Source organism: Megalobrama amblycephala, linkage group LG19, assembly GCF_018812025.1.
Source record: "Megalobrama amblycephala isolate DHTTF-2021 linkage group LG19, ASM1881202v1, whole genome shotgun sequence".
Taxonomy (NCBI): domain Eukaryota; kingdom Metazoa; phylum Chordata; class Actinopteri; order Cypriniformes; family Xenocyprididae; genus Megalobrama; species Megalobrama amblycephala.
The window spans coordinates 13,114,590-13,139,014 of NC_063062.1; the positions used below are offsets into that span (position 1 = coordinate 13,114,590).

The 24,425-nt window shown below is 36.8% G+C and overlaps 2 protein-coding genes across 5 annotated transcripts in view; one reads left to right on the forward strand and one right to left on the reverse strand.

Moving 5' to 3' along the window:
• Positions 1–24,425, forward strand: part of pgpep1l (pyroglutamyl-peptidase I like) — a 60,048-nt gene that overhangs the window by 23,502 nt on the left and 12,121 nt on the right. The gene's annotated exons all lie outside the window — the stretch shown is intronic.
• igf1ra (insulin-like growth factor 1a receptor) overlaps positions 1–24,425 on the reverse strand; it is a 128,941-nt gene that overhangs the window by 21,417 nt on the left and 83,099 nt on the right. For both annotated transcript variants that reach the window (XM_048167784.1, XM_048167783.1), the window contains exons 3-10: positions 12,159–12,462; positions 9,671–9,807; positions 6,837–6,981; positions 5,254–5,462; positions 2,232–2,358; positions 1,877–2,112; positions 1,612–1,779; positions 1,051–1,255 (exon numbers count right to left, since the gene is read on the reverse strand). In XM_048167784.1, coding sequence (XP_048023741.1) covers positions 1,051–1,255; positions 1,612–1,779; positions 1,877–2,112; positions 2,232–2,358; positions 5,254–5,462; positions 6,837–6,981; positions 9,671–9,807; positions 12,159–12,462 — 1,531 coding nt within the window. The remainder of the gene's footprint in view (positions 1–1,050; positions 1,256–1,611; positions 1,780–1,876; positions 2,113–2,231; positions 2,359–5,253; positions 5,463–6,836; positions 6,982–9,670; positions 9,808–12,158; positions 12,463–24,425) is intronic.

Below are 24,425 nucleotides of genomic sequence, written 5' to 3' on the forward strand. Positions count from 1 at the left end.
TTCTATCAAAAGAGTAATGTAACTATGGCTATTTTGCAAGTTCTTTACCAACCTACACTTCACCCAAAAGGCCTGTAGGTGGCACAAAGACTTAAATTTAACCAACTATGATAACTTCGTTAGATGGTAAATCAATACAAAACATGGTTTTGGTGAGTGCTTTGTAATATGTATTCACATTAGATTTTAAAGCAACACAATTCGTTTGCAATAAGACAAACCAGATTCAAATTGCCCGGCAAATTCGTAAAGCAAAGAAAAATCATTTCTAGCTGATCAACATTATGAAAACTGGTAAAACCTTTAGGAACTTCAAAAGATAAAACAGCGAAATTCCTAATATTACTTCCCATATTTCCAAATTATGTTCATTTTCATAGAGCGGGCCAATATCGTGACGATTATTTAAAATCAATCGAGAGAAGCAGATATCGTTATCGTGATAAAATACGATTAATCGTGCAGCCCTAATTTAATTTAATTTGACTTGACATTTGATATTCAACAGTATCCTTGACATTTATTCAACAGTGCTTTTGATCTTCCTGCATTGACACTATTCTTTAAAAGGAAAAATTATATACCAATTATCAATGTAAAGCTGCTTTGACACAATCTGCATTGTAAAAAGCGCTATATAAATGAAGGTGACTTGACTTGACTTAAAGTGTCATTTTTATGGTCAATTTATGATTTTAGGCGTTATGTTGTCATGGCATAAAAGTTGTAAAACTGAACTTTTTGGTTGGTTAGATCATTTTTCACACTAAAATGTAAAAGTGCTGCACTTTAAACTAGATTTTTGCTTTTTTTTTTTCTCCCAAGAAAAGGAGAGACAAGTCGAAATGTGTTGATTCAACTTAAATAGTGAACCAAAAATATTTCTTTAAAATCAAACATTTAAACCAGATTTAGGAATTTGTGTACCATGCAGGGATGTAAAAATGTTTTCAAATAGGAGATGCAAGAGTCCACTAAACCAAACAGACCTGCGAAACACTTGATACGATCTAAAAGCTTCAGAAAGTGCCATCAGTGCATGTGTCATACCTGGGTGTGAAGATGGAGTTGTGCAGGAAGTTCTCAAAGACTTTGCGGTAGGATCGGTCTTCAGCTTCCGCCTTTAGGTCCTCATTGGTTTTTGGGCAGGGGCAGCAGCCCTTCTCACCCCCGCCAACATCTGATTTGGTAGGCTTTGTGTCGCCCTCCATGTCCGTCAAAGCAGTGGCTGAGATGCGGATGGGGATCTTTAGCTCTGTATTCCAAAACAATGACACAGACTAGGCTGATCAACCAACAAGAACACAAGCTGAACACATTTCATAAATAAAGTTATTGTACAGTTATCTGAAATACTTCTTGATAAAGCCTGCTATTGCATAATAACGGTCCCAGTCACACAATTTCCCAAAAAATGAAATAATTCAAACTGAAATAAATTTTTCAAACCCATTTATTTATTTGGCAAGTAGCCATATAGTATCTGGGATAAATGTATAATCACTTTACATTTTCCCAAATATATCAATGCCTAAACATCTGAGCTGAAGGGAAGCGACGGGTGAAGATTAGTGGCAGTGATTAGTAGACGAAGCAAATGTGCACACTTACCTTTAGAGCAGTAGTTATGCTGATACAGTTCACGGTCTTCTGCCTGCTGCTGCCAGCGGAGTAGGTAGAATGTTTTGTTCCCGTTGGGAGAGATGGGAGGAGACCACTTCACCATCAGGGATGAGGAGGAGTTGGCATATGCGCGGGCATCAAGGGGCATTGATGGCGCTGTAGAATAGCAAGATATTAGTTGGTGTAATATGTCAAACTCTAGATTGGACACTGGATATTAGGTCAATATCAGTGGGATAGTGGTCAAGCCAACCTGATGCATTGGTGCGGATGTAGACCACCTCACTCTTAGCCCCAGGAATATGCTTGTCCTCCACAACCAGGGTGACAGCTTTCACAAAGATGGCATATTGTGTCCAAGGTTTAAGAGGGGACAGAAATACCCCGGGGTCGGTTGATTTCTCCGGAGGGAGGTCCACATCCACCATGTTCCAGCTATTAGAGCCACATCCGTCTTGTCCATCAAATTCTGTGATGTTCTGGAACGGTCTACATCGAGACAACAGCGCACAGATGCTTTCAGTATACATTTACATAATGCTTTATCACAACTCCGCTAACAAATTCGATGCGAATAATATGTCTATAATAGTAAGTCTGATACTTACGCCTCCTTGTAATACACGATGAAGCTGATGAGGTCTCTGTAGTCAGGCGGTCGATATCGCTCCCAAGTGAGCTTTATCCGAGTACTCTGAGTGTGGTTGGATTTGAACTTTAGAATATAACTCTCACCTAGAAGAGGGGTCATAAGAGAGATTTAACTAAAAGCACCCATAAGAGTTCTTCAACTTGAATGTAAGACTGTGCCATGGCCTTTCAATCTTTCATGAGCTTCTAGCAATCGAAGTGGTATTAGAAAAGGCACTTCTGTTAATGTCTCACCAGTCTAGAGTCAGAGCAATTATGTTCTGTGGAAAAAATATGACCACATTGAATAAGCCATTATCATCGTTCTTCAAAGCGAATTCGCTCTATGCAGAAATCTGTCAAACACATAATAGAGCAGGTACAGGAGAACGACTGGGACACCTTTGGAGCAAAATGCTTTTTAAGAGTCTTGAGTGATATCTTTGTAGAGAGATAATGCTGTCTTCTACCAACCAGTTCAACAAAAAAATCTGCCTTAAAAACATTAAAGGTGCCCTAGATTATGTTTTTAAAAGATGTAATATAAGTCTAAGGTGTCCCCTGAATGTGTCTGTGAAGTTTCATCTCAAAATACTCCATAGATTTTTTTTTATTAATTTTTTTAACTGCCTATTTTGGGGCATCATTATAAACGCGCCGATTTATGCTGTGGCCCCTTTAAATCCCGTGCTCTCCGCCCACGGAGCTCGCGCTTGCCTTAAACAGTGCCTTAACAAAGTTTACACAGCTAATATAACCCTCAAAATGGATCTTTACAAAGTGTTCGTCATGCATGCGGCATGCATGCGTCGGATTATGTGAGTATTGTATACTGTTATATTGTTTACTTCTGATTTTGAATGAGTTTGATAGTGCTCTGTGGCTAACGGCTAATGCTACACTGTTGGATAAATTTATAAAGAATGAAGTTGTGTTTATGCATTATACAGACTGCAAGTGTTTAAAAATGAAAATAGCGACGGCTCTCTTGTCTCCGTGAATACAGTAATAACCGATGGTAACTTTAACCACATTTAACAGTACATTAGCAACATACTAACGAAACATTTAGAAAGACAATTTACAAATATCACTAAAAATATCATGTTATCATGGATGTCAGTTATTATTGCTCCATCTGCCATTTTTCGCTATTGTTCTTGCTTGCTTACCTAGTCTGATGATTTGGTTGTGCACATCCAGACGTTAATACTGGCTGCCCTTGTCTAATGCCTTTTATAATGTTGGAAACGTGGGCTGGCATATGCAAATATTGGGGGCGTACACCCCGACTGTTACGTAACAGTCTGTGTTATGTTGAGATTCGCCTGTTCTTCGGAGGTCTTTTAAACAAATGAGATTTATATAAGGAGGAGGAAACAATGGAGTTTGAGACTCACTGTATGTCATTTCCATGTACTGAACTCTTGTTATTTAACTATGCCAAGATAAATTCAATTTTTCATTCGAGGGCACCTTTAAAAACATTGGACATTAAAGCCTCATTTACAAATGCCACTGCATTATATAAATTATTAAACAATAGATATACTGTTCAAAATGAAGATAAAAAGTATTGGACACTTTCTGAGGACTGTTAGCTGACTCTACATCTACTAACAATTATCTTGATAAAAGTTGGTTGAAATTAGTTCAAGTTTGAAAAATTTCTATCAAAAAACAACACTATATTGGTACAATATTTTTTGATCTAGAATAGATTTAATTTACAATTCAATGTTTTTCAATTATAATGAATTAATTTAAAGTTTTTCATTAAATTATTAAAAAACCTCTTTTGCAAATGTGTATCTTTAACTACAGAGTGTCATATAAACAACCAATTAGTAATGATACTGATTTAAAGCTGCAGTCCGTAAGTTTTGCCTCTTTGTCGCCATCTCTGTTTGAAACCTGCAACTGCAGTTATTTGCGGAATTATCTTTATGTGGGTTGTGCATCAGCACGGCTCCTCAGCGCGAATTAATGCGTGTCTAAGTGTATTTAGTGTGTATTAGTGTTACCTCTAGATTTCAATTTCTGTACGGTCTAATCTCTAATTGTCCATTTGTCATACCATACAATCCACCATCAAAATGATAAGTTTAATTATTGCAGCTGCTGTGAGAAAAGGCTATAAATGATTATTACAAGCTTACCGTTGTGAATCAGGCTAAGGTAAGGAGAACACTGGCTGGTTATGTACTTGCTCAAAAACTGATTTTGGATCAATTTTAACCAAAAAAAAAAGTTACTGACAGCAGCTTTAAGTTTTATGAACTAAAGTACACAAAAAAGATTGTTGGACATGACTGGAAGTACAAATGGTTCAGTGATTAAATTTTGATTCAGTAACTGCTCTGACAGAATCAGTGAGATTATGACAGTCATTTGTTCACGAAACCGACTTTATTCTTGAGTGCAGTCAGCAAAGACAACAAAATAGAAAGTATATCTCAGGGCTGGGCGATATATCGCAAGCGATTGTCACGCGCATTTCGTCAGTAAAGCCGGTTCCCTGATTACCGCTAAATCGCCATCACCTGCTTTCAAATGGAGCAAATCAGGGAACTGGCTTTACTGACGAAATGCGCGTGACAATCACATGCGATATATCGCCCAGCCCTAGTATATATTTTGTATGTGAACTGAACTGAGCTGGACGATGACATCACTGTTTTCTCCAGAGCTGATGTATAGGTAAATTAACCTTATTAATAACTAAAGATTTTTACAATGGAAATGAATCAATACTGAACAATACTTGAGCTGGACAATGACACTGTTTTCTTCTAGAGCTGCTATACAGCCAAAATTATGTTTCCTGCTATCACTGTAAAGCTGCTTTGAAACAATCTGCATTGTAAAAAGCGCGATATAAATAAATAAATAACGACCGCGTTACGGAGGACGATCAGATATTTCTTTTAATTTTATTATTGACTGGTGTTTACTTAACCATTCGGCCCGACGGTGAAAAAGCGGCTTTTGTCTACTCACAACTTGCTCGCTCTCCGTTGCTTCGAACGTCGTCCTCTTCCATCTTTTTCTTTACGCTGGTCTTCTCCCACATTTTCTGGATCTCAGACATGCAAAGCTTGGGATTGAAGCGGAAGAAGAGTTTTCCTTCTTTAATGGTCAGATTGTGCTGACTCCAGTCCCACAAGTACTGCAAGTTCTGGTTGTCCACTGCATAGAATGCGTACAACCTAAAATAGGAAAAAACACACACAACGAAACAACAAAGTATTAAATACTAACGTAAGAATAATCCAAGCAAAGGAAGGAATGAGAACGATCGGATCTGGTTATACACATGACGAATGTGATATGTGTGAAAACAACAACTGAAGCGCATGCACAGATTGTATTTCATTAAAGCGCACACGGAGATCAGGGCTCAGAAAAGGGTTAGGATGACTTCTACAGCTGCACCCGACTGAGTCGCACTGAACTCCTCAGGAACGTGGAGAATGCCTGCGCTGCTTACAAGCATTCCAACAAGATGAAACTCAACCCTAGTGAGATCACAACAGAAGAGTTCCCACAGCCTCCCTCAGACATCCTCCATAAAACCATGCGAGGAAAAATGAGTCAGAGAGCAAATACTGATTTAAATATATACTTGATACTTCAGTACATACATGAAGGTACATGACATCGAATTGCTTAATCAGGAGGTTAAATTACTTCCTGTGTACTTCTTTGTGTAGATGTACACTAGCTGAATCTCTTGACTTAGCTTTAAGACTCTGAGCTGTACATTCCATTAGAGCAGACATTTTATTACTTTCTCCCACTCCTACTGAAACCCTTGAAGACACGTGTTACGATCAGAGAATTGTGAAGGACAAAGAATGTTAGATAAAAATATGAATCTTTTTCTTCATAATCATGAGACTATGTTTGTCAAAAGTCACAAAATACTTTTATAATGTTACAAATTTTATTTCAAATAAATGTTCTTTTGAACTTTTTTATTTGTCAACGAATCCTGAAAAAACTATGTATCATAGTTATTCAGCTTCTTAATCACAGGAATAAATTGCACTTTAAAATATATTAAAATAGAAAACAGTAATTTTAAGTTGTAATACTATTTCACAATATTACTATTTTTTACTTTTGATCAAATAAATGCAGTCTTGGTGAGCATTAAAGACTTCTTTCAAAAATGTCTTAATATATAATCGAATATATTCGTATAATATTCTTACAGATATAACGTGTGTAAGCAGTGAAGACCTATTCCCAACAAAGTCCCACTATTAGATGCAAAAACACCTAATTAAAACAACAGACTCATAGACTTAATCACACCGGCATTATTTTTACGGTCTTTTTTCCATCTGATGAAGATACTGATCAAACAAGCTTAAGGCTGAAATTATCTCGACATTAGTGGAGTCAAACTATTCAATTAAAGATGACACAAATGATTTTGACAGTCCTAAGCAGGCCAACAAATAACTGGTGTTCAGTGAGAGATATAGCATATTTACAGCACCTGGTGGCTAGCTCTGTTCTGTACACAATCAATCATTAACATGTCACAACAATAGTTATATGTATTAAAGTCTTACTGATCTGTGAGCTCTTCTCCATTAATGTATCGCAAACTTTTGAGGAAGGACAGAGAACCCAGAGTCTGAGAGTGTTTGATCTTTACATATCCAGTGACTGTCTGGATCAGGCCCATGAAACTCTCCAGCTCTGATGCAATGTTATCTGGGGAAAGAGAGAGAGAGAGAGACATTGTGAGAGGGGAGACAGACAGAGAGAGAAAGAGATATGACACTGGAGCAACACAAACCAAATCCCAAAGGACACACAGTGTCTGCACTAACTCATCACTTCATCAGTGTGAGTGATACATGGGTGGCAGCAACTGCCCCATATCAAACCACTAAGAGCTTTATACATGAGCCTTATTGTGTCACCCCAGGAAAATAAAAACAATCAGGGTCAACAAGTGTCTGACCAATTATTTTCATTAACTTTCCTGCTGTTAATGATCACTGGATAAGGATATACAAATATTTGTACATTTAAAATAATAATTATACAATAAATACAAATTTTAGACTGATATTCATTTGTGTATCAGGTACCAATCTTTATGTAAAAATTTTTTTTAAATCTTATATTGCACAAATTATAAGTTGTCTCCTATAAGACCCATAATGTACAGACTAAAATTATGTTTTTTTCAAAATAATTAACTTTTATATCATCACTGTATTATCGCAAAATTCAATTATTACAATTTTAGGTGTTAAATGTTTATTTTTTTTAACCCACTTTTCAAGTTTATTTTTAAATTTTCAAAATAAATATTGTTCTAAAGCACTGTAAAAAAAAAAAAAAAAAAAAAAAAAAAACTAATATTTTAAGTTAACGTGAACTTTGACAACCCTAAAATACTTTTTGCAAAATATTTAATAAAATTATTCTCAATTTTAGTTTTTTAAAACTCAAAATTAATTAATTAACTAATATATATATATATATATATATATATATATATATATATATATATATATATATATATATATATATATATATATATATATATATATATATATATATAAATGAGCTAAATAATTATTAAATAATTAACTATATATATATATATATATATATATATATATATATATATATATATATATATATATATATATATATATATATATATATTAGGGCTGGACGATATGGCCAAAATTTATATCACGATATAATTCTTAATTTCGGGCGATACGATATAATTCCGATATCGATATGAACTATATAATAGCCTCAGAAAAACTGCCAAGAACGGCCACAACGGATGTCTGTACCTACAAACGTCTGAAAAATGAATTTGCCAAATCTATGAAGTCTCTTCCTATAAAACTATATAATATTTTAGAAATAAAAACAGTACAAATAAATTTATGTTCAGCTTTTATTTGTATTTAGCCTTCATACAAACATAAAAATAAACATAAGACTCACTCACTTTAGTAATATTAATATCTTTAACATTAAACTATAACGTAGGCTGATTTTATTATTCTTAAAGGGTCATGAAACCCCAAAACACTTTTTTTGAGATGTAAACAGATATGTATAGGCTGCACATCATTGAAAACACTAAAGGTGCTCAATGTTATTCATAAGTGAAAAATAGTTATTTTTGCATTTTTCATAGCGATTTCTGTCTTCCTGTTTGAAAAGCTGAGTCGGAGCAACAACACAAAATCTGACATAATCGTGTACTTTCGGCCCAAGTATGGGCATGGTCGAACATGCTGACGTAGACCGTTTCGAGCGGATCTCGATATATATATTCATGACATAAAGCTCATTTAATCCAATCACTGCGCTGTAGTATGCATAACATTATAATTGCAGTATTATGCATGAGGAAGCATCACTTCTCTCGGAAGTGGATTGTTTTGCTGTAATCTACCAGCACAAATGGAAAATATGTTTGCATGAGATCGCATTACAGCGGAGAATTCAAATAACACAAAAGTGCTGCTCATTCACCTCTGCCTGCTCTATCTGCGTTCAAATACGCAAGCCGTAGGCTGTTTACCTCAGCACAGCACGTGTGTTGTTTGTATTTTGCTCATGATGCGGTCTGAACTGGAGTTTGAAGACGAACACATGAAAAATACGATTGTTTTTATGATATACAGGCGGAGCGCACATATGCTCGGTTTCAGCGCGGAGCTCCGCGATGAGTTTAATAACACTAGCCACGTGACACATAGCTCATACAGAATAAAGTATCCGTGTTTAAAGTTTTTATTTCACACATTCTCCTGCGCCAAACATTAACCAGCACGGTGTAGTGCACACATATTTTCATCAAGTTGTGGAAGCTTGTTCCATCGCATTTGCATCAGGTGTACTCATTTTGTAAAAGTTGCCGCATTCGCGTTTGATCTTAGCGTACAACTGTTGAGCACTGGCTGGTGGCTGCATGTCTCTGTGGTGTACGTCATCTCGCAAATAGCCAATCGCGTTCTGCTCTAATCGCTCTAATTTCTAACGGCTGCGCCTCAAGTCAGTGATGCTGTAATGTATATATCGAAATACCGGAAATGTGTTTAAAAATCATATCGCCGTTATCGAAAAAAATTATATCGCGATATATAGATATTGAATTATTGTCCAGCCCTAATATATAAATATATATAAAAATCGCCAAAAAAGGGTTGTTTTGGGTGAAAACACAATTAAAATTTGTATAATTTTATAAAAAAGATTTTAAACATCAAGCAGATTAAATAGTTTAGAGCAGAGCACAACAACAACAACAATGACCGTAGGAATGTTCATGTAATTCGTGTCATTCTTCTAGAAATGAGAAACTCTACCCTTATCGCCAGGGATTGTAGGAGAAGAGGGTTAGAGCGAGGGTACTTACTGCCCCGCCGGATGTTGATGTGCAGGTTGCCTTTGATGACCGTGCAGCCCTGCAGGGACTGAGCAGCATCCACTGAGTCGATTGTTTTAGTTTCGCAGACCTTATCGCACAGTCCGTCACATGCACTACAAAACATACTGCAGGTGGGAGAGAGAGGGAGAAGAAGGGAGAGTAAGTGTCAAGGACAGGTTCCAGCAACACACACAGACTCCAAACAGGCCAACGCCAGTGAACCGTGACAGGATTATTGTGTCTCACCAAAACATGAATGTATATTTAAGGCTTGTTTTTGACAAACACAAGGTCACTGCTTTACGAGGCTTCATGCACTTAATAGAGTCCTCGCTTGAACCCTGGGTTTTATGTGAAAGGAGGATCATTAAATCAGCAGTGAGGCAAAACCAGGTCTGGTCAATTTTAAGACTCAACATCTAAAAAGTTACATGGAAAAGTAAATTAAGTGATTTTTCTGTTAATGCTTTACTTGAAAAGTGCAGGTGTCCAAGTTAAGTCCAAGGTGTGGTAATTACAATCTCCTTTACCCAGAAAAAGCACATATTTCTCTTGACTTTTTTTCCTCGAGAAACGGTTCCTGTACATACTACCTGAAAGTGAACAGGCCTCGATTCTGAATATTGAAGATCATAAATCTCAATCTAAACCTTCAAATCAGCACATACATCTTAACAGCATAATAAATAGCAGCTTTAGGCCAATTAAGATGTTCATATGGTGTATAAGAGGGCTGTGGATGTATACAGGTTTGACTTGGTGTTAATAATGGCACCTGTGCCTACAATAACAGGCAGGGCTGATGTTTAGGACCGATTCTGTGGTAACATTTCCCATTTAACCATTATAGATTTATAAATGAAAGTTCAAGAGGAACATTTCATCTAATCTCACCAATCACATTGCTAAGCAAATAATTATCACAAAATAAATCCTGACGGCAGTCATTACACAAAAATAGTTTACACACAGAATGCTGTGATCAGCCAATCAGAATTATTCCAGGGGGCCATGTCAAGTTATAGGGAATAATTTGGAATCAATCAAATGACTCACTAAATCATTTGGAGCAGTTACTAAATTAATATCTGACTCACTCACTGAACCGCAAGTCACTTCTGACTCAAAAAGGACCAGCAGCTGTTGTTGTGTTATTAGTGATTGGTTGTTTATTTTAAAAAAATATCTTTGGTAATAAATTTATTCGCAATAACTTTTTTTTAATGATAACTATGTGTAGTTATAAACCTAAATTTGCTAAACAGTTTAAAAAAGAAGCATTTTATTTAAAAAAATATATCTATTAATTTGCGTTACAGAAAGAAAAAGATGCATGTTTTTATTTAGTATATAGTTAAAACCAATTATAGGGAGTCATTTTAGTATTATTTATATACTATTTTAGTATTCATTTTTAAAGTATTTATACTTTCAGTTTTCATTTTTATTTTAGTTTACGTTTAGTAATTTTATTATACGCATGGTTTGTGTACCTTCTGGTCATTAGATTTTTTAACTTAAAAAGAGTGAGAACTCTTAATAATTTTACTTAAGTAAATTATTTTTCTATTTTACTTAATAAAGAAAAGTTTGATTTTTGTTTTTTTTAAAAATGGAAAAAATGAGAATTAAGTTTGATCATTCATAGTTTTTTCCCCTGATAACAGTGGAAAGAACTTGAAATACTTTGACATTTTTGTAATACAGATAAGAGAAATACATCATTTGAAACTATGAAGCTACTTTTATTTGTGTAAACTCACAATAACAGCAAAATGATTATGTCAAATAAAGAAAACAAACAGGGTGTGCTTTCTGCCGTCTCGTCTCCATGAACATCTTTCTGGAGCACGTCCTAAACTCGGCGTCTATTTGCCACAGATATGAAAAACATGTCTATAGAAAGCTTGAAATGCCTATTTTTAAATTAAACAAATTAAATCAAAAACAAATATTCTCTTATTATGTAATCCATGTAAAAACCAACAAGAGGTACAGTCTTTCTCATCTGAGCTCATTATCTGTAACGTGGTCACACCTCGTGCAGCGCAGACTATTAAAGCAGAAGCAAATATTAAGAGGAAACTAATTTTTTTACCCATGGAAAAAAAAATGCAAAGCATAATTCTCGTGTTTCGTTTCATAAAAGGGAAAGAAAAGTTTCTCATTTCTCTTTATTTCTTATTAAGTAGAACATCACATGACAAGAAGGTACACAAACATGCTTTTGTCATTTTCATTGTTTTTTATTTTTTTAATTCTATTTCTATTTATTTTTGTTTCATCATCAACTTTATTTCAGTTTATCACTAAAGAAACGTTTCAAATGTTTAAATTTTTATTTTATTTCAGCTTTATTTAAATGTTTGGCTTAATAATAATAATTTTTAATAGTTTTAGTTTAATAATACTGCAGAAGCCTAAAGAAACACTGGTGTTTAATGAGGCAACCCTACATCCAGATCTTATGGCGTACCTCTGAGTCTCATTTCGGGTGAATCCGGGCGGGCACTCTGGCATACACTCTCCGTTGTGGATGACGAAGTCGACCTCACTGGGTAGGTGAACACGGGCACACATGTCCATGGTGATGCAGCGCCAGCCTTCAAACTTGTAGGTGCCCGGTGGGCAGGCTTCAACGCAGCGGTCCTCGTGAAAGTAATGCTGGCAGGCGGCACATGCCTTATCATCGTCTGGTTCAGTGCAGCTGCCCAAGCACTGGGGGTGACAGCACTCGCCCTCATCCGTGCATGCCCTCTTCTCACACTTCTTTGGACACACTAGTAAAGAAAAGCATAAATATAGAGAAAAATGTCAGTTGCTGCTACAAAGAAGAGTGAGTTTATAAATGGTAATATAAAAGGCAACATTGTAAATCAGTTGAACGGAGGTAAAAACATTCAAGAGGTTCTTCTGAGGAAGTTGAATTTGAATATTCCTATAAAATGAGTTTATTTATTAAGCAATCAGAGACCATTTATTCTCCTGTCTGTGTTTTATTCATCTCTGTATGTGTCTTTGTGTGTGTTCTGGAGTAAGAGGAGAGCTAGCATTAGGATTAGTTGACTGTAAAATAAAAATGGCTGAGGATGGTTATGAAATGGGCATGAGGAGGAGGAAGCCCTGTGTGAAGTCAGGATGCAGGGTGTTTGTGCAGGGCCTGGAGTTGCTGTGTGCCAGCCTTGTTAGTAAACTGCAGCTCTGGACTCACTACAGCTAAATATTATTACTGTTAGATACTGTTGAGGGAATTTGGAGGGTAGGGAGGAGGGGGAGAGGAAGAGTAGAGCGAGAAATGAAGCCAAAAAGTCTAGCTAGCAGATGGACCGCAGTTTGGACTATTAGCTTGGGAAGCGTCTAGTGAGGCCGGGCCCAACGAGAAGCCACGGTCCATCTGTGGTGGGCTTTAACTGAGCTGGAATGTGTCATGATGAGAAACACCAGCTAATAGTTACACAACAGTCCTCAGATTTGATTGGCGATGCAGCATTCCAAGAGTGCTGATATACAGTGCGACAGCACTGGGACTTCTCAGTGTTTGCATTGGTCTGCTTGCCTGTGTAGACTGTTAGTTTATGCATTTGTGTGTTGGAGGATTTTTTTGTGACTCTTTCTGTATGTTCCATCCTTATGCCAGTGGGAAGTGTCTTTTTAAGCCAGTCATTCATTCAAATGATTTGTTCAAAGACACTGATTAATTTAGGAATGAAATAAGTGATCAGCTGTGTTTAACTCCACTTTTAGAAATACACTCGCAAACTTCGACACCATTTTGAAATGCGTTCAACTTTGTCAAGTGGGCGAGGAAAGTTTATTTGGACCATCGATTTTGACTGAGGGAGCGAGTCTACTTAATATGTACACTTCAGGCAGATCCATAGACCACAATGCAACACGATCACGCTTAACTTACTCCCACCCCACACAACTCTAGTGTATGATATTTGAGTTATTTTGACATTTAACCGCATAATACTTGTAGCTACCTTTAGATGACTGTTTTTTTTTACACAGTTATAGTTTATTATATAATTTTTATTTGTGTATTTTTTTTAATATTTTCTCCAAATGCCCAAGCATACATACAGGTCTATAAAATGGTGCGTAAAACGAATTCAAAAGAAAAAAATAATTAAATAAATAAGCTCCATTGTGGATTCCAGTGATCAAGGGCTTAGGGCGTTCCATTTAAACACATCTCAAAGGTTCCACCAGTAGTGGGCACTTGTGCAGAGCAAGCAATGACGTACATCTGAGTGAACAAGATGGAGGGAAGTTAGCAAGGGAAGGGCATAAAAGAATGGACTTAAATGCAGCAATTGTCTTTATTGGCATGTCATTGAATCATTCACTGAACTGATTCATTCAAACTCACTGATTCATTCAAGAACAAAACAAACTAAGTTTTTTATGAGTCAGTGAATCACTCACCCAGCCAATTATATTGGAACTGATTCATTCTGGAATGAAATGTAACTTATGTGTGTTGTTGAGAGATGCAACGGTTGATTTTTAAAAAAATTATAATTATTGTTTTGAACTATTATGCTGAACAAAAATAGACTGACGAATTTCCAATATTGTGTCTAAAATGTAAATGTCCTTGTGACGGACAGCATAATAATTCTTTCCACTGTACTAACACATGCAACACACAGCAATGCATTATGCCTGGGAAAGTAAAACAAGACTGATTGATTGATATTCAGAGGTATTGTACACGGCATAAACAATTTTTTTTTATTGAAATCCTTGTAATTTTGTCTACATTTAGTCTTAACATGTTCGTTGTCCTTTCAAACAATGCCTTTGAACTGTAGTTTCATACAAACAAAAGGGTCTGTTTGGAGGCTCTCTGTAATCAGTTCTTGACAAACAAATCAGTTCCATTGTGGAAAGGTTACCGACATCATGATGTAACCCCAAATGCTCCATATGCCTACTTCCATGAGAGACCAGCTTCTGTTAAATGCGTGAGAAAGTCACTTTTATGCAGTGCAAAAAAAGGATGAAAAATAGGAGCGTGGTTTAAATTAAGTTTTCAATAACAAGCCATATTGTCCACACTTGTTTGCTAAGGAGAGTCAAGGGATCCTAGCATACTGTTGACATATGTGGGATCAATAAGCATTCCAATGGAATCACTTGTGTTGAGCAAGCAATAGGAGACTGTTTGTAATATAAGACAGAGAGGGAAAGGGTGGGAAAAAGTACAAGAGGAGAGAAGAGCTGATAGTTTGTCTCCGATCAACAGCCAAATAACAATTGCTACGGTTTGTGGATAGTTGCTAGGTGGTTGCTAGGGCATTGCTAAGGTGATCTGGGTTGCTTAATGGCCAAAAAAAAAAAAAAAGAGCCCTAAGTCTTTATTATATTCAAGTGGGAATGTTTAGCGCGTTATATTGTTCTGCCAGGTAAAGATCATCCAAAATAGATGAACAATGTTAGGTACTCATAACCGCAAACTCAGGACAGGTATATAAAAAAGGAGATATTTTTAGATATATTGCATTTAATAATACAAAAAAATATATTGGAATCAGCAGTAGAAATAGTTTACGAAAAAATTAAAAATTCTGATATTAGAAAAAAAACTACAGGTAGCAACGTGGGTTTAAAACAATTCCAATGTCTATGGTAACCTCTAAAACAAAATCACAGTGAAATGATGTAAACAACTTGACAGCTCAAATTTGTGACAAAATGATAAACCTCACATTTTAGCCATTTTTTAAGAAAAGGGATGAGTCAAAATTATAAATAATTATACATTTTATTTAATAATATTATTTAATTCTACATTTTTTTCACAATGGTCTGATCAAACACTGAATGAAAATGCAAATTCACTCTCAGGATGGGCTGCTTAATACAGCAGAAAGCAGAAATACAGCGGTTACCCCTGTACACAAAGCAGCGCTGCATTTGTAAACATTATAAACTTTATTATGCATTAAATGGAGGCAAGATGCAAAGAAAAAGAAAATGTCATCAAACATCAGACAGTCAGTTCCCTTCAGAGGTACATTCATATATTGTAAACTTAAAAAAAAAAAAAACCTGCTCACCAAATGAAATGGGAACTCTAATCCAGGATTCTGACAGCAGGTCTAGGAAAAGCATATGTGCAGATACCCTTGAAAGGTCTGCCTGGGTGGGTTGCCACCCGAGGTGGGACTCCAAGCACTAACTAGGCAGCCAGCGCCATCATCTCAACATGAGGAGGCAACTAAGCCACATGGCACAGCACTTCTGGTCGCCCGGCAACAGACTCCTGGCGCTCCGCCTAGCAGCTCAGAGGGCACAGCCAAAGAAACGTCTACATGGGATTTTCCCCTTTTATTTATGATCTCACATCATGCAGTACAACATTACCGGGGAATCATAACAGTTTTGTTTATTTGTGAAATTAATATGGCTCATGACACACATTTAGTTGGTATGAGCAGGATTTCAGAGGAAGGAGTTTACACATCCCCTCAAATCATCAACGTCCTAGCCCTACTGGCTAGCCTATGTCCAAGCTCATGAGAAGTGCGTGTGGGTCAAGAGGAAAGGTGGGTCCTCGATGAGGACCACCTGATGCTTAATGCATGCCGACTACTCTGCTAGAAATCCACCACTGCATTTTCTCCTAGAGGTACAGCTATGGTGCAAGACTGGAAGTAAAGTTGCAGCCATATTAGCAATATTTTGGTGAAATTTCATGGACAAAAAAGGTCAATTGTCTATTGTCAACAGTATAGACCACTTTGGAGCAGACGTCACAATTACGTCACTTGCAGCTGCGCGCGCATACTGGTTGCAGAATAATAGTGGTAGCAATTGAAGGAAAATGTGCAAAATCCACAGAAAAAGAGAAAAATGTTTTGTTGTGCCTCTGGATGTTGGAATCGGAATGCAAAAAATATAGTCTTCATTTTTAAAGAAAACCATCATTAAAAACGTCCTTTGAAGATAAACAGAGACGTTTCACAGACTGGACTGATGACATCTGTAAGGATTAGTCTACTATTAAAGCAGGAATTTGATGTAAACAGTAAGTGTACATAATATTCACATATGCAGTTCAGAGGACATACATACATAGCAGTTACATCATGAAATAATTATAATTTAAATAATTTAAACCTATAGTATTTTACATAGATAACTTTTAAACATAATTTTTATTTCACAATTCTGACTTTTTTTTCTTGCATTTGCGTGTTTATTACTCCCAGTTTGGACTTTATAACTCGCAATTGTGAGTTTATTTCACAATTCTGAGGGGGAAAAAGTCAGAATTGCAGGATTTGCAGTTGCGGAATTGCAATTCAGAAAAGACAGAATAACGAGTATATCTGACAATTCTGTTTTTCTTTGTAAGAAATGTGAGATGTAAACTCAGATTTGCGAGAAATAAAAGTCAGAATTGTGAGATATAAACTCGAAATTAACTTTTTTTATTCTTTTATTTCGTGGCTTCCATAGACTTCTACTGCTCAACTGTCATTTTCTGCAACCAGCTAGGCTCCGCCCACAAAAAACGTCATCGCTGTTTGCAAACACCAAATTGGTCTATAGCGATGCATGAAGCACAGCTCACACAAGTCACTCTTCTGTTGGTCAACGCTGCAAATTTGCCTGACTAGCTTGTAAACTTTCGGCCTCATGCGAAATTACAGATTCACTAGGGGTGTAACGATACGCTCAGGTCACGATACGGTACGTATCTCGATACAAAGTTCACGATACGATACGTATCACGATATTTTGAACAAAATGAAACTGAAATTCAAACAAGATTTATTAAAAAAAACATGAACAAATTTCAATAATTTTCCTTGTTGTACATACAAGATCACATTTCAATAAAATAAATAAATATAAAATTGTAATAAAAACCTTCTGTATTCAAATTAACAGTTGAATAGGGCTGTCTGTCACTGAAAAAAAATGTTAAATTTAACATGAACTTAGAATTATGAATAGGGGCCGTTCACATATCGCGTCTAAAAACGCGTGGAAGGCGCGGCCGCACCGCTTCTCCTTCTTTCCAAAGCGCTTGCGCTCCTGTGGCGTCGGTCGTTGCTATGCAACCATGAACTGAGCTCTCCAAGAGGATCAGGATGTTTCTGCAAAGGATAAATTATAGCCCTTGCATTAGTTTTACTACGAGATATATTGATGGAGATAAGATATAAAAACCACCATGTACAGCTATGATCAGCTGTTCGGTTGAGCTTTTGATGTTTTGTTACGGAAAGGCCATAGCTGATCGGTTGATTCTTGTCACACGACCTGCGGTGCGCTTGCGGCATTCTGAGAAGTTGAGAATTGCATGCGCGTCGCGACCGCGTTGATCCCATTATGAGCGCGCCTGCCGCCCGGCTACATTTGAAAATAATAACTGACTTGCACGCGGAAAAGACGCAATATGTGAACGGCCTCTAACTTAAAGCAAAGCATCGCAAGCGTCTTTTGCTTTTCTGTGAGCACAGCTGTTGCTGTGCACTGCGGTGAAAGAAAGCCACGACTTTCTCACGCGACCATGCAAGAGACTGACATGAGAAAGGTTTAAACCTGCTTGCAAGATTCAATGTGTGCCCGAAACACTTACTGAACTGAGAGCTGATTGAGACACACCATCTACGATAAATCGTTACACCCCTAATACGTATAGTAATTTAAAAATGTGGTAGCATTGGATCTGGACAGGAAGGATAACTCTGGGAGTTGGAAGGGGTGTGTCGCGATTCTGCCTTCTCACATCGCGATACAGGTTCGTGGACCTGCGTATCGCGATTTCGGTTTCATATCGCATATCGTTACAGCCCTACAGATTCCTATTGAAAAAACTGTATTTCACCCGCGAAAAAGTTTGTCCCCTCTGCACGACCTTCATCATTCCCAACACAGCAAGGACTCTTACTTTTTTGTTTGTATTTTTACTTAAACAAAAATCTCTCCGAGACATGCTAATCATACCGCATCTGTCCTCATTACCATCACAGTGTATGTTTGCTTAGTTGTCTATTGGCTTACATATGAAAAGAGTTACAATGAAGAGATCCCACAGCAGTGGGACGTGATTTTACACACTCTTGACTCTCCACAGTGAAACAAACATCAGTAAGGACTTAATTGGCCTGGGTGGAGACACTTTTCCTACTCCTGCCAGTTGAGATGCTTAGCATTCTTCAGCACATTCTGCCACATCATAAGCCACCCTACAGAAATTACTAGTACATTCCTTAGTTTAATTCCTAAGTTCAGTGAGAGAAAAACAACAATCAATTGTGAAAACCTTTCAAAACAGCCATTCGCCGCATACAAAACGGTAAAAATAATTATTTAGCCTGTATCTGAAGTTCACAAGTAATGCGTTTATTCACAAAACTGCTGCACTGCATGACGCAACCACAGATAACAGAAGATTTTTTTTATGTTTAATAGGCAGTTATGAAAAGCAAAATTGTGAACCAATAAGATTCCATGGTGGGTGGGGCCATTCAGGATAATGGGCTCCAGACTGTGACTGAAATGGTTGTAAATGTGACTAAAAACTTGCCTATTTTGTAAATGCATGTTATAGATCTTATTATGATCTTATATAGATCTTAATCATCCATATAAGCAATGCTCACATCTCAAAAATCTAATCAACAATCGATGCAAGGGACCAAAACCCCGCCCTACTTTTTTCCCTCTATAATCTGTTACTCAAACGTATGTCACAATACAGAAGAAAAGATGTCCCTACATTTCATAACTTTGCGTGAAAGTCAAAAACTTTGCATGTGTCCATATGCCAGTTAGATGGTATCATCTCATTGAAGTGCACATTTATCTGTGTTTACTGAAACAACAACAACAAAAAAAAAGAGCACAAGATAATGTGAAAAACTGCTCAAGTTTTAAACCACAATCCTATAAATCTAGTATTAACAATATTCTATTATACTAATCAAAAAACAAGAATAGCGTGGATCTGTAAATGAGAACTGCATTTCCTTAAATAGCCACATGGCCCTTTTATAGACTATTAATAGCAGCACACTTTCCAGCTCTAATTCCAACCCTAACCAACTCAATCACGTCTCCTTAAATATCTCATGGTCCTCTAACTACCTGAGAATTGAATTACGCTCAAGCTAAAAAGCCTAAACATAAGCATTCCTGGCTCGCTAGTGCTCTCTAATCCTTTTACATACACAATTGTAGTGAGTGGAAGCAGGAAGTTATTCATTATTTGGAAAGCCACCAAAAGGGGGCACCCCAAGCAAACTGCTCTTCCATCCCACACCTACAGTGATTCCTCAGTGAGGAAATATTTCAGACACGCATGCCTTCTGCAGGACAGGAAGACTATTAGGGCTGACTGAAGAACAAATGAGAAAAACAAAAATGCAGCATCACAATCAGTATATTACTTCATTTTCCTGTGGTAAACCAAAGATATGGTCTTTTATTTATAGTTGGTGTGAGTACCGCACCTATTTCCACACTACTAAACTCAACACTCTGCTATGCCAGGCATGGTGGGTTTCTACTACTTCACAAGAACGTTGCATTACCTAACAAGGAAGTTGACAGTGGATCAAAAAACAAATGCATTTAATACAACAGAAACAACTCGCTAAATGTAAAGGTTACACATGATCTGGCCTGTTTACTTGTGCATGGCCTTGTGGCGTGACGGTCCTGATGTGACTGACCCTGTCTGCTCCTTTGAGCAGTCATGAGGGAGACAACCGCTTGCTGACCAGCTCTGCAGTGAGCTGACCAGCCCTCCCTTCTCCTCTCCGTCTCGGAAAGCCGAACGGTCAGACCACATATACACTGCCGCTGCGGTGCTACAAACTGCTACAATGACTTCCAAAGGAGCAATTGAAATGACATAGGAGCTGATTATATAAAAGGTTAAATGCAAAATCTTCTGGATTGACGCAATCGTTTAAGAGGAATGTGGTAAAAACAGTGTTATTATCCCTGGACGAAACCACTGACACACTTGGATGCCGTTCTGTCTTAGGGTCTTAACTCAGTGGGCTATGTGAAGAATAACTAGAATGTTAAAACGGGTAATCTCAGAGCAGAATGTTAATCCTCTTGGGCTCGGCACCAGCCACAAAAACACATTTCAGGACACTGATGGAATAAAAAAAAAAAAAAAAAAATCAATGTGAGGTATTTTGCTTGAATTTTATGATTGCTTCATTGGTGCAGACACAATTTATTGTTTTGTTTTAACAATGGCAGGCATTTTTTTTTTTTTATTAATGCATCATGTGCTTCTTGGCTCACAATGTAATGTGCTTCAATAGTGTTCGCTGAAGCTGGAAAAAAAATGCTTGGGCGTCACGGTGCTATAGCACATGCGCATGAGGGGAGAAAAAAAAAGGCTAACCCCTCTTGAATTCCACAACATGCCGAACTGTATGCCTAAATGACAAATACATGCATCTGGAGGAAGATCTCGCTTCTGTTGCTGCTGCAGAGTCGAGGTACACATAGGCATGGATGGCTGAGATATGTTTGTATTCTTAGATTTGGGATAACGTGACCTAGTGAGAGGCCCCAGTGCAGGCAGACTGCCGAAAGTCCCCTCTATGGTGCAAAACAAATCCACTGAGGGAGAGCACAATAACGCAGACAGATGCCCTTACTGAGGCAACAAACGTGTCTGGGATTCATGCACGTCACACTTTTTGCAATAAAAGAATCACAGGCTTGCATCATTATTAACAGTAATTTTCAAATCATGCAAGTTGCATATGGATGTGTTAACAAGTACAGGGATGTTTACACAAACTGAGGTGCCTAGTCTGCAACTGTTCATTCCAATATCCAGATCTAGACTGAGATTAAAATAAATCATGCATCATTTACTCACCCTCATTTATATAGATTACTTTTACATTCTAAGTACTTTTTTACACATTAATTACATAACTTTCATGGATGAATGGACAAAAATGATGAGAAAATTAAAAGTATCTTTATTTTTGTCTTCATTTTTGTTTTATGAATTTAGAACAGCATTAGGGTGAGTAAATGAAAAGATTTGACAGAATACTTAAAATGATTTGGATGAAAAACAGTATAACAGTATTTCCCTGAATATAATATAATATAATATAATATAATATAATATAATATAATAACAGTCCTAACAATATGCATCAGTTGTTATAACTAATAACTATAAAAAGCCTGATGTTTGCACTTGCACAGCATACTACCTCATTTTGTGTTTTGATAGTAAGTCCTGAAGGGGCGGGTCTAGGAGGTGAACAGTTAGACCAATTGGAGACCAGAGGGGGAGGTCCACAATGATTGGCATGTCATTGACTGAAGTAGAAAAGTGGTAAACAAGTCCTCCCTGGTGTGGGGAGAGTGAGGGGGTGCTGTAACCATGGTAATTACATATGCACTTTTTCCAGCCAGCCAACAGCTAAGCTGTGCTTGTTTGATGAAATGTTATCGAAGACTAAACATCGAACAAAAGTGACTAGTGTTTTTATGATTTGGACAAATATACAAACATATATCATAATGAATAACGACATCTAAAAATATATATTTAGGAGAAAATCACTATTTTCTACCACAAATATTTATGGTATGTTTATATGTTAAGTACAACCAATTATAATATTTATTAATTATAATTAAATAATAAATATAAATAATGTTTTAAAAAAAGAAGTGGAAAAGATTATATTTTCATTTTTTTTAGTTATGTTTTTACTTTTGTTTTGGACTATTTACATTTATTTTATGTTAGTTTTAAACAATTATATTTAATTATAATGAACAATCATTATTATTATAATAATTCATTATAATTAATATTTAAAACAAAAACAAGTGGAAAAGATTGTGTGTTCAACTTTGACAAAGCAGCTAAATATAGTTTTTACTTTTGTTTTGGACTTTTATTTTACTTTATACCAAAAGTAATATAACCGACTCATTGTTAATATTATTTTGTTTTTAAAAGAAGCTTCTGTTCTGTTATGAAAGATTTAGCATTAGATGATAGATCACAGGAACTATCAGATTTATCAAAAATTAGACATTTAGAGATCATTTTAACATAACTGAATACTTTAAAAATAGGGTCACACTTTAGATTAGGGTCCAATTCTCACTATTAACTAACTATTAACTACGACTTTTGCCTCAGTAAATTCCTAATTGTGCTTATTAATAGTTAGTAAGGTAGTTGTTAAGTTTAGGTATTGGGATGTAGAATACGGTCATGCAGAATAAGGCATTAATATGTGCTTTATAAGTACTAATAAACAGCCGATATCCTAGTAATATGCATGCTCATAAGCAACTAGTTAATAGTGAGGATTGGACCCTAAACTAAAGTATTACCATAAATATAAACAGACTCCTTCCAAAGGCATGCATAAATGCGAGAGCAATGTCCAATATATCGAGTATGATTGCACACATGTATGTGCGAGACCCATTGAGTGCTTACGTGTGAATAAGCATGTGCACTCAAGCACTCTCGGGTTACCACTGACAGTGCTCTGAGAAGCAGACTGTTAACCTTACTCTCCGCTGCCACGGGACCCTAAGCAGACCTGCGGTTGGACCCCTGGCTCCATCAAGCCACATCCTTATCCGGAAACACAATCCCACTTGGGATCATTCTAGACACTCTGCATAACCACAACAGTACACATAGAGAGGTGGATGTTTCCTCCACTCAATCCCACAATGCTCATGACCTAGGCGGGTAAAACCAATAGACGCACACATGCCTCTCCAAACAGGTTACTGGAGTTTGGGGCCATCTGTTTCTACAAAAGAAACTGGGTTTGAAGAAATGTGTGAGTCATTAATTCGTCTGTATTGGCAATCCCAACATTCTCTCTCCCACCATCTAGCTTACACTTGATCATCTATAGAAAAATGACGCAGTGTTGTAAAACATACATATACCCAAATTTTGAAGAAAGGAACTCCATATATGGGATAAAATGCATAGTCACAAAATTGAATGAAAATTTGTTACGGAAAAGGCCTACCCCTTATGACAAAGCAAAACTTTCATTCTCACCATGACTGACTACTTAAAGGTGCAGTAAGCGACTTTTGATAAACACTGTTGAAAAGTGGATCAGACAGAGCACCAAAACACAACACTTGTAGCGAATCAGCAGTTAGGGGCATGTCCACTGATGTTGGAGGAAAGAGAGCTCAGCGCACAAGATGAGCTTAAGGAGTGGGGAGGCCTTAAAATGGATGCTGAGGTTGCTTTATTTCTTCTCAATACATGAGTAACATTGGTTTTGATATGCTATGTTTTGCTTGAATATACTTGTGCGTCATCTTCCCCTGGAACGTCTAAACCTCCTCCACCGCTCTTTTCAAGCATCAGCTCCCAAAGTGTGTCTAAAAGATGGGATAACATACTCCTAATATATGGGGAGGGTTTTTTGGTTCCCCATTTAGTGATCGCTATAACCCCTTAAATGTGGGGTAAGCGAGATTTCAAAAATGCTGTTGGACATTGTTGATATTTGAAATCATCTAGGGTTGTTCCGATTCCGATACTAGTATCGGAAATACCACCGATACCACAAAAATTTCTGGCATCGGTATCGGCGAGTATTTAAACTCACGTACCGATCCGATACCATTTTCTTAAACAATACCTAGTTGTACCCGCTATCTTTGCTTAACGCAGCAAATCGGAAATCAATTCTTCTTCGCGGCTCAGAATGCAAACACAGGA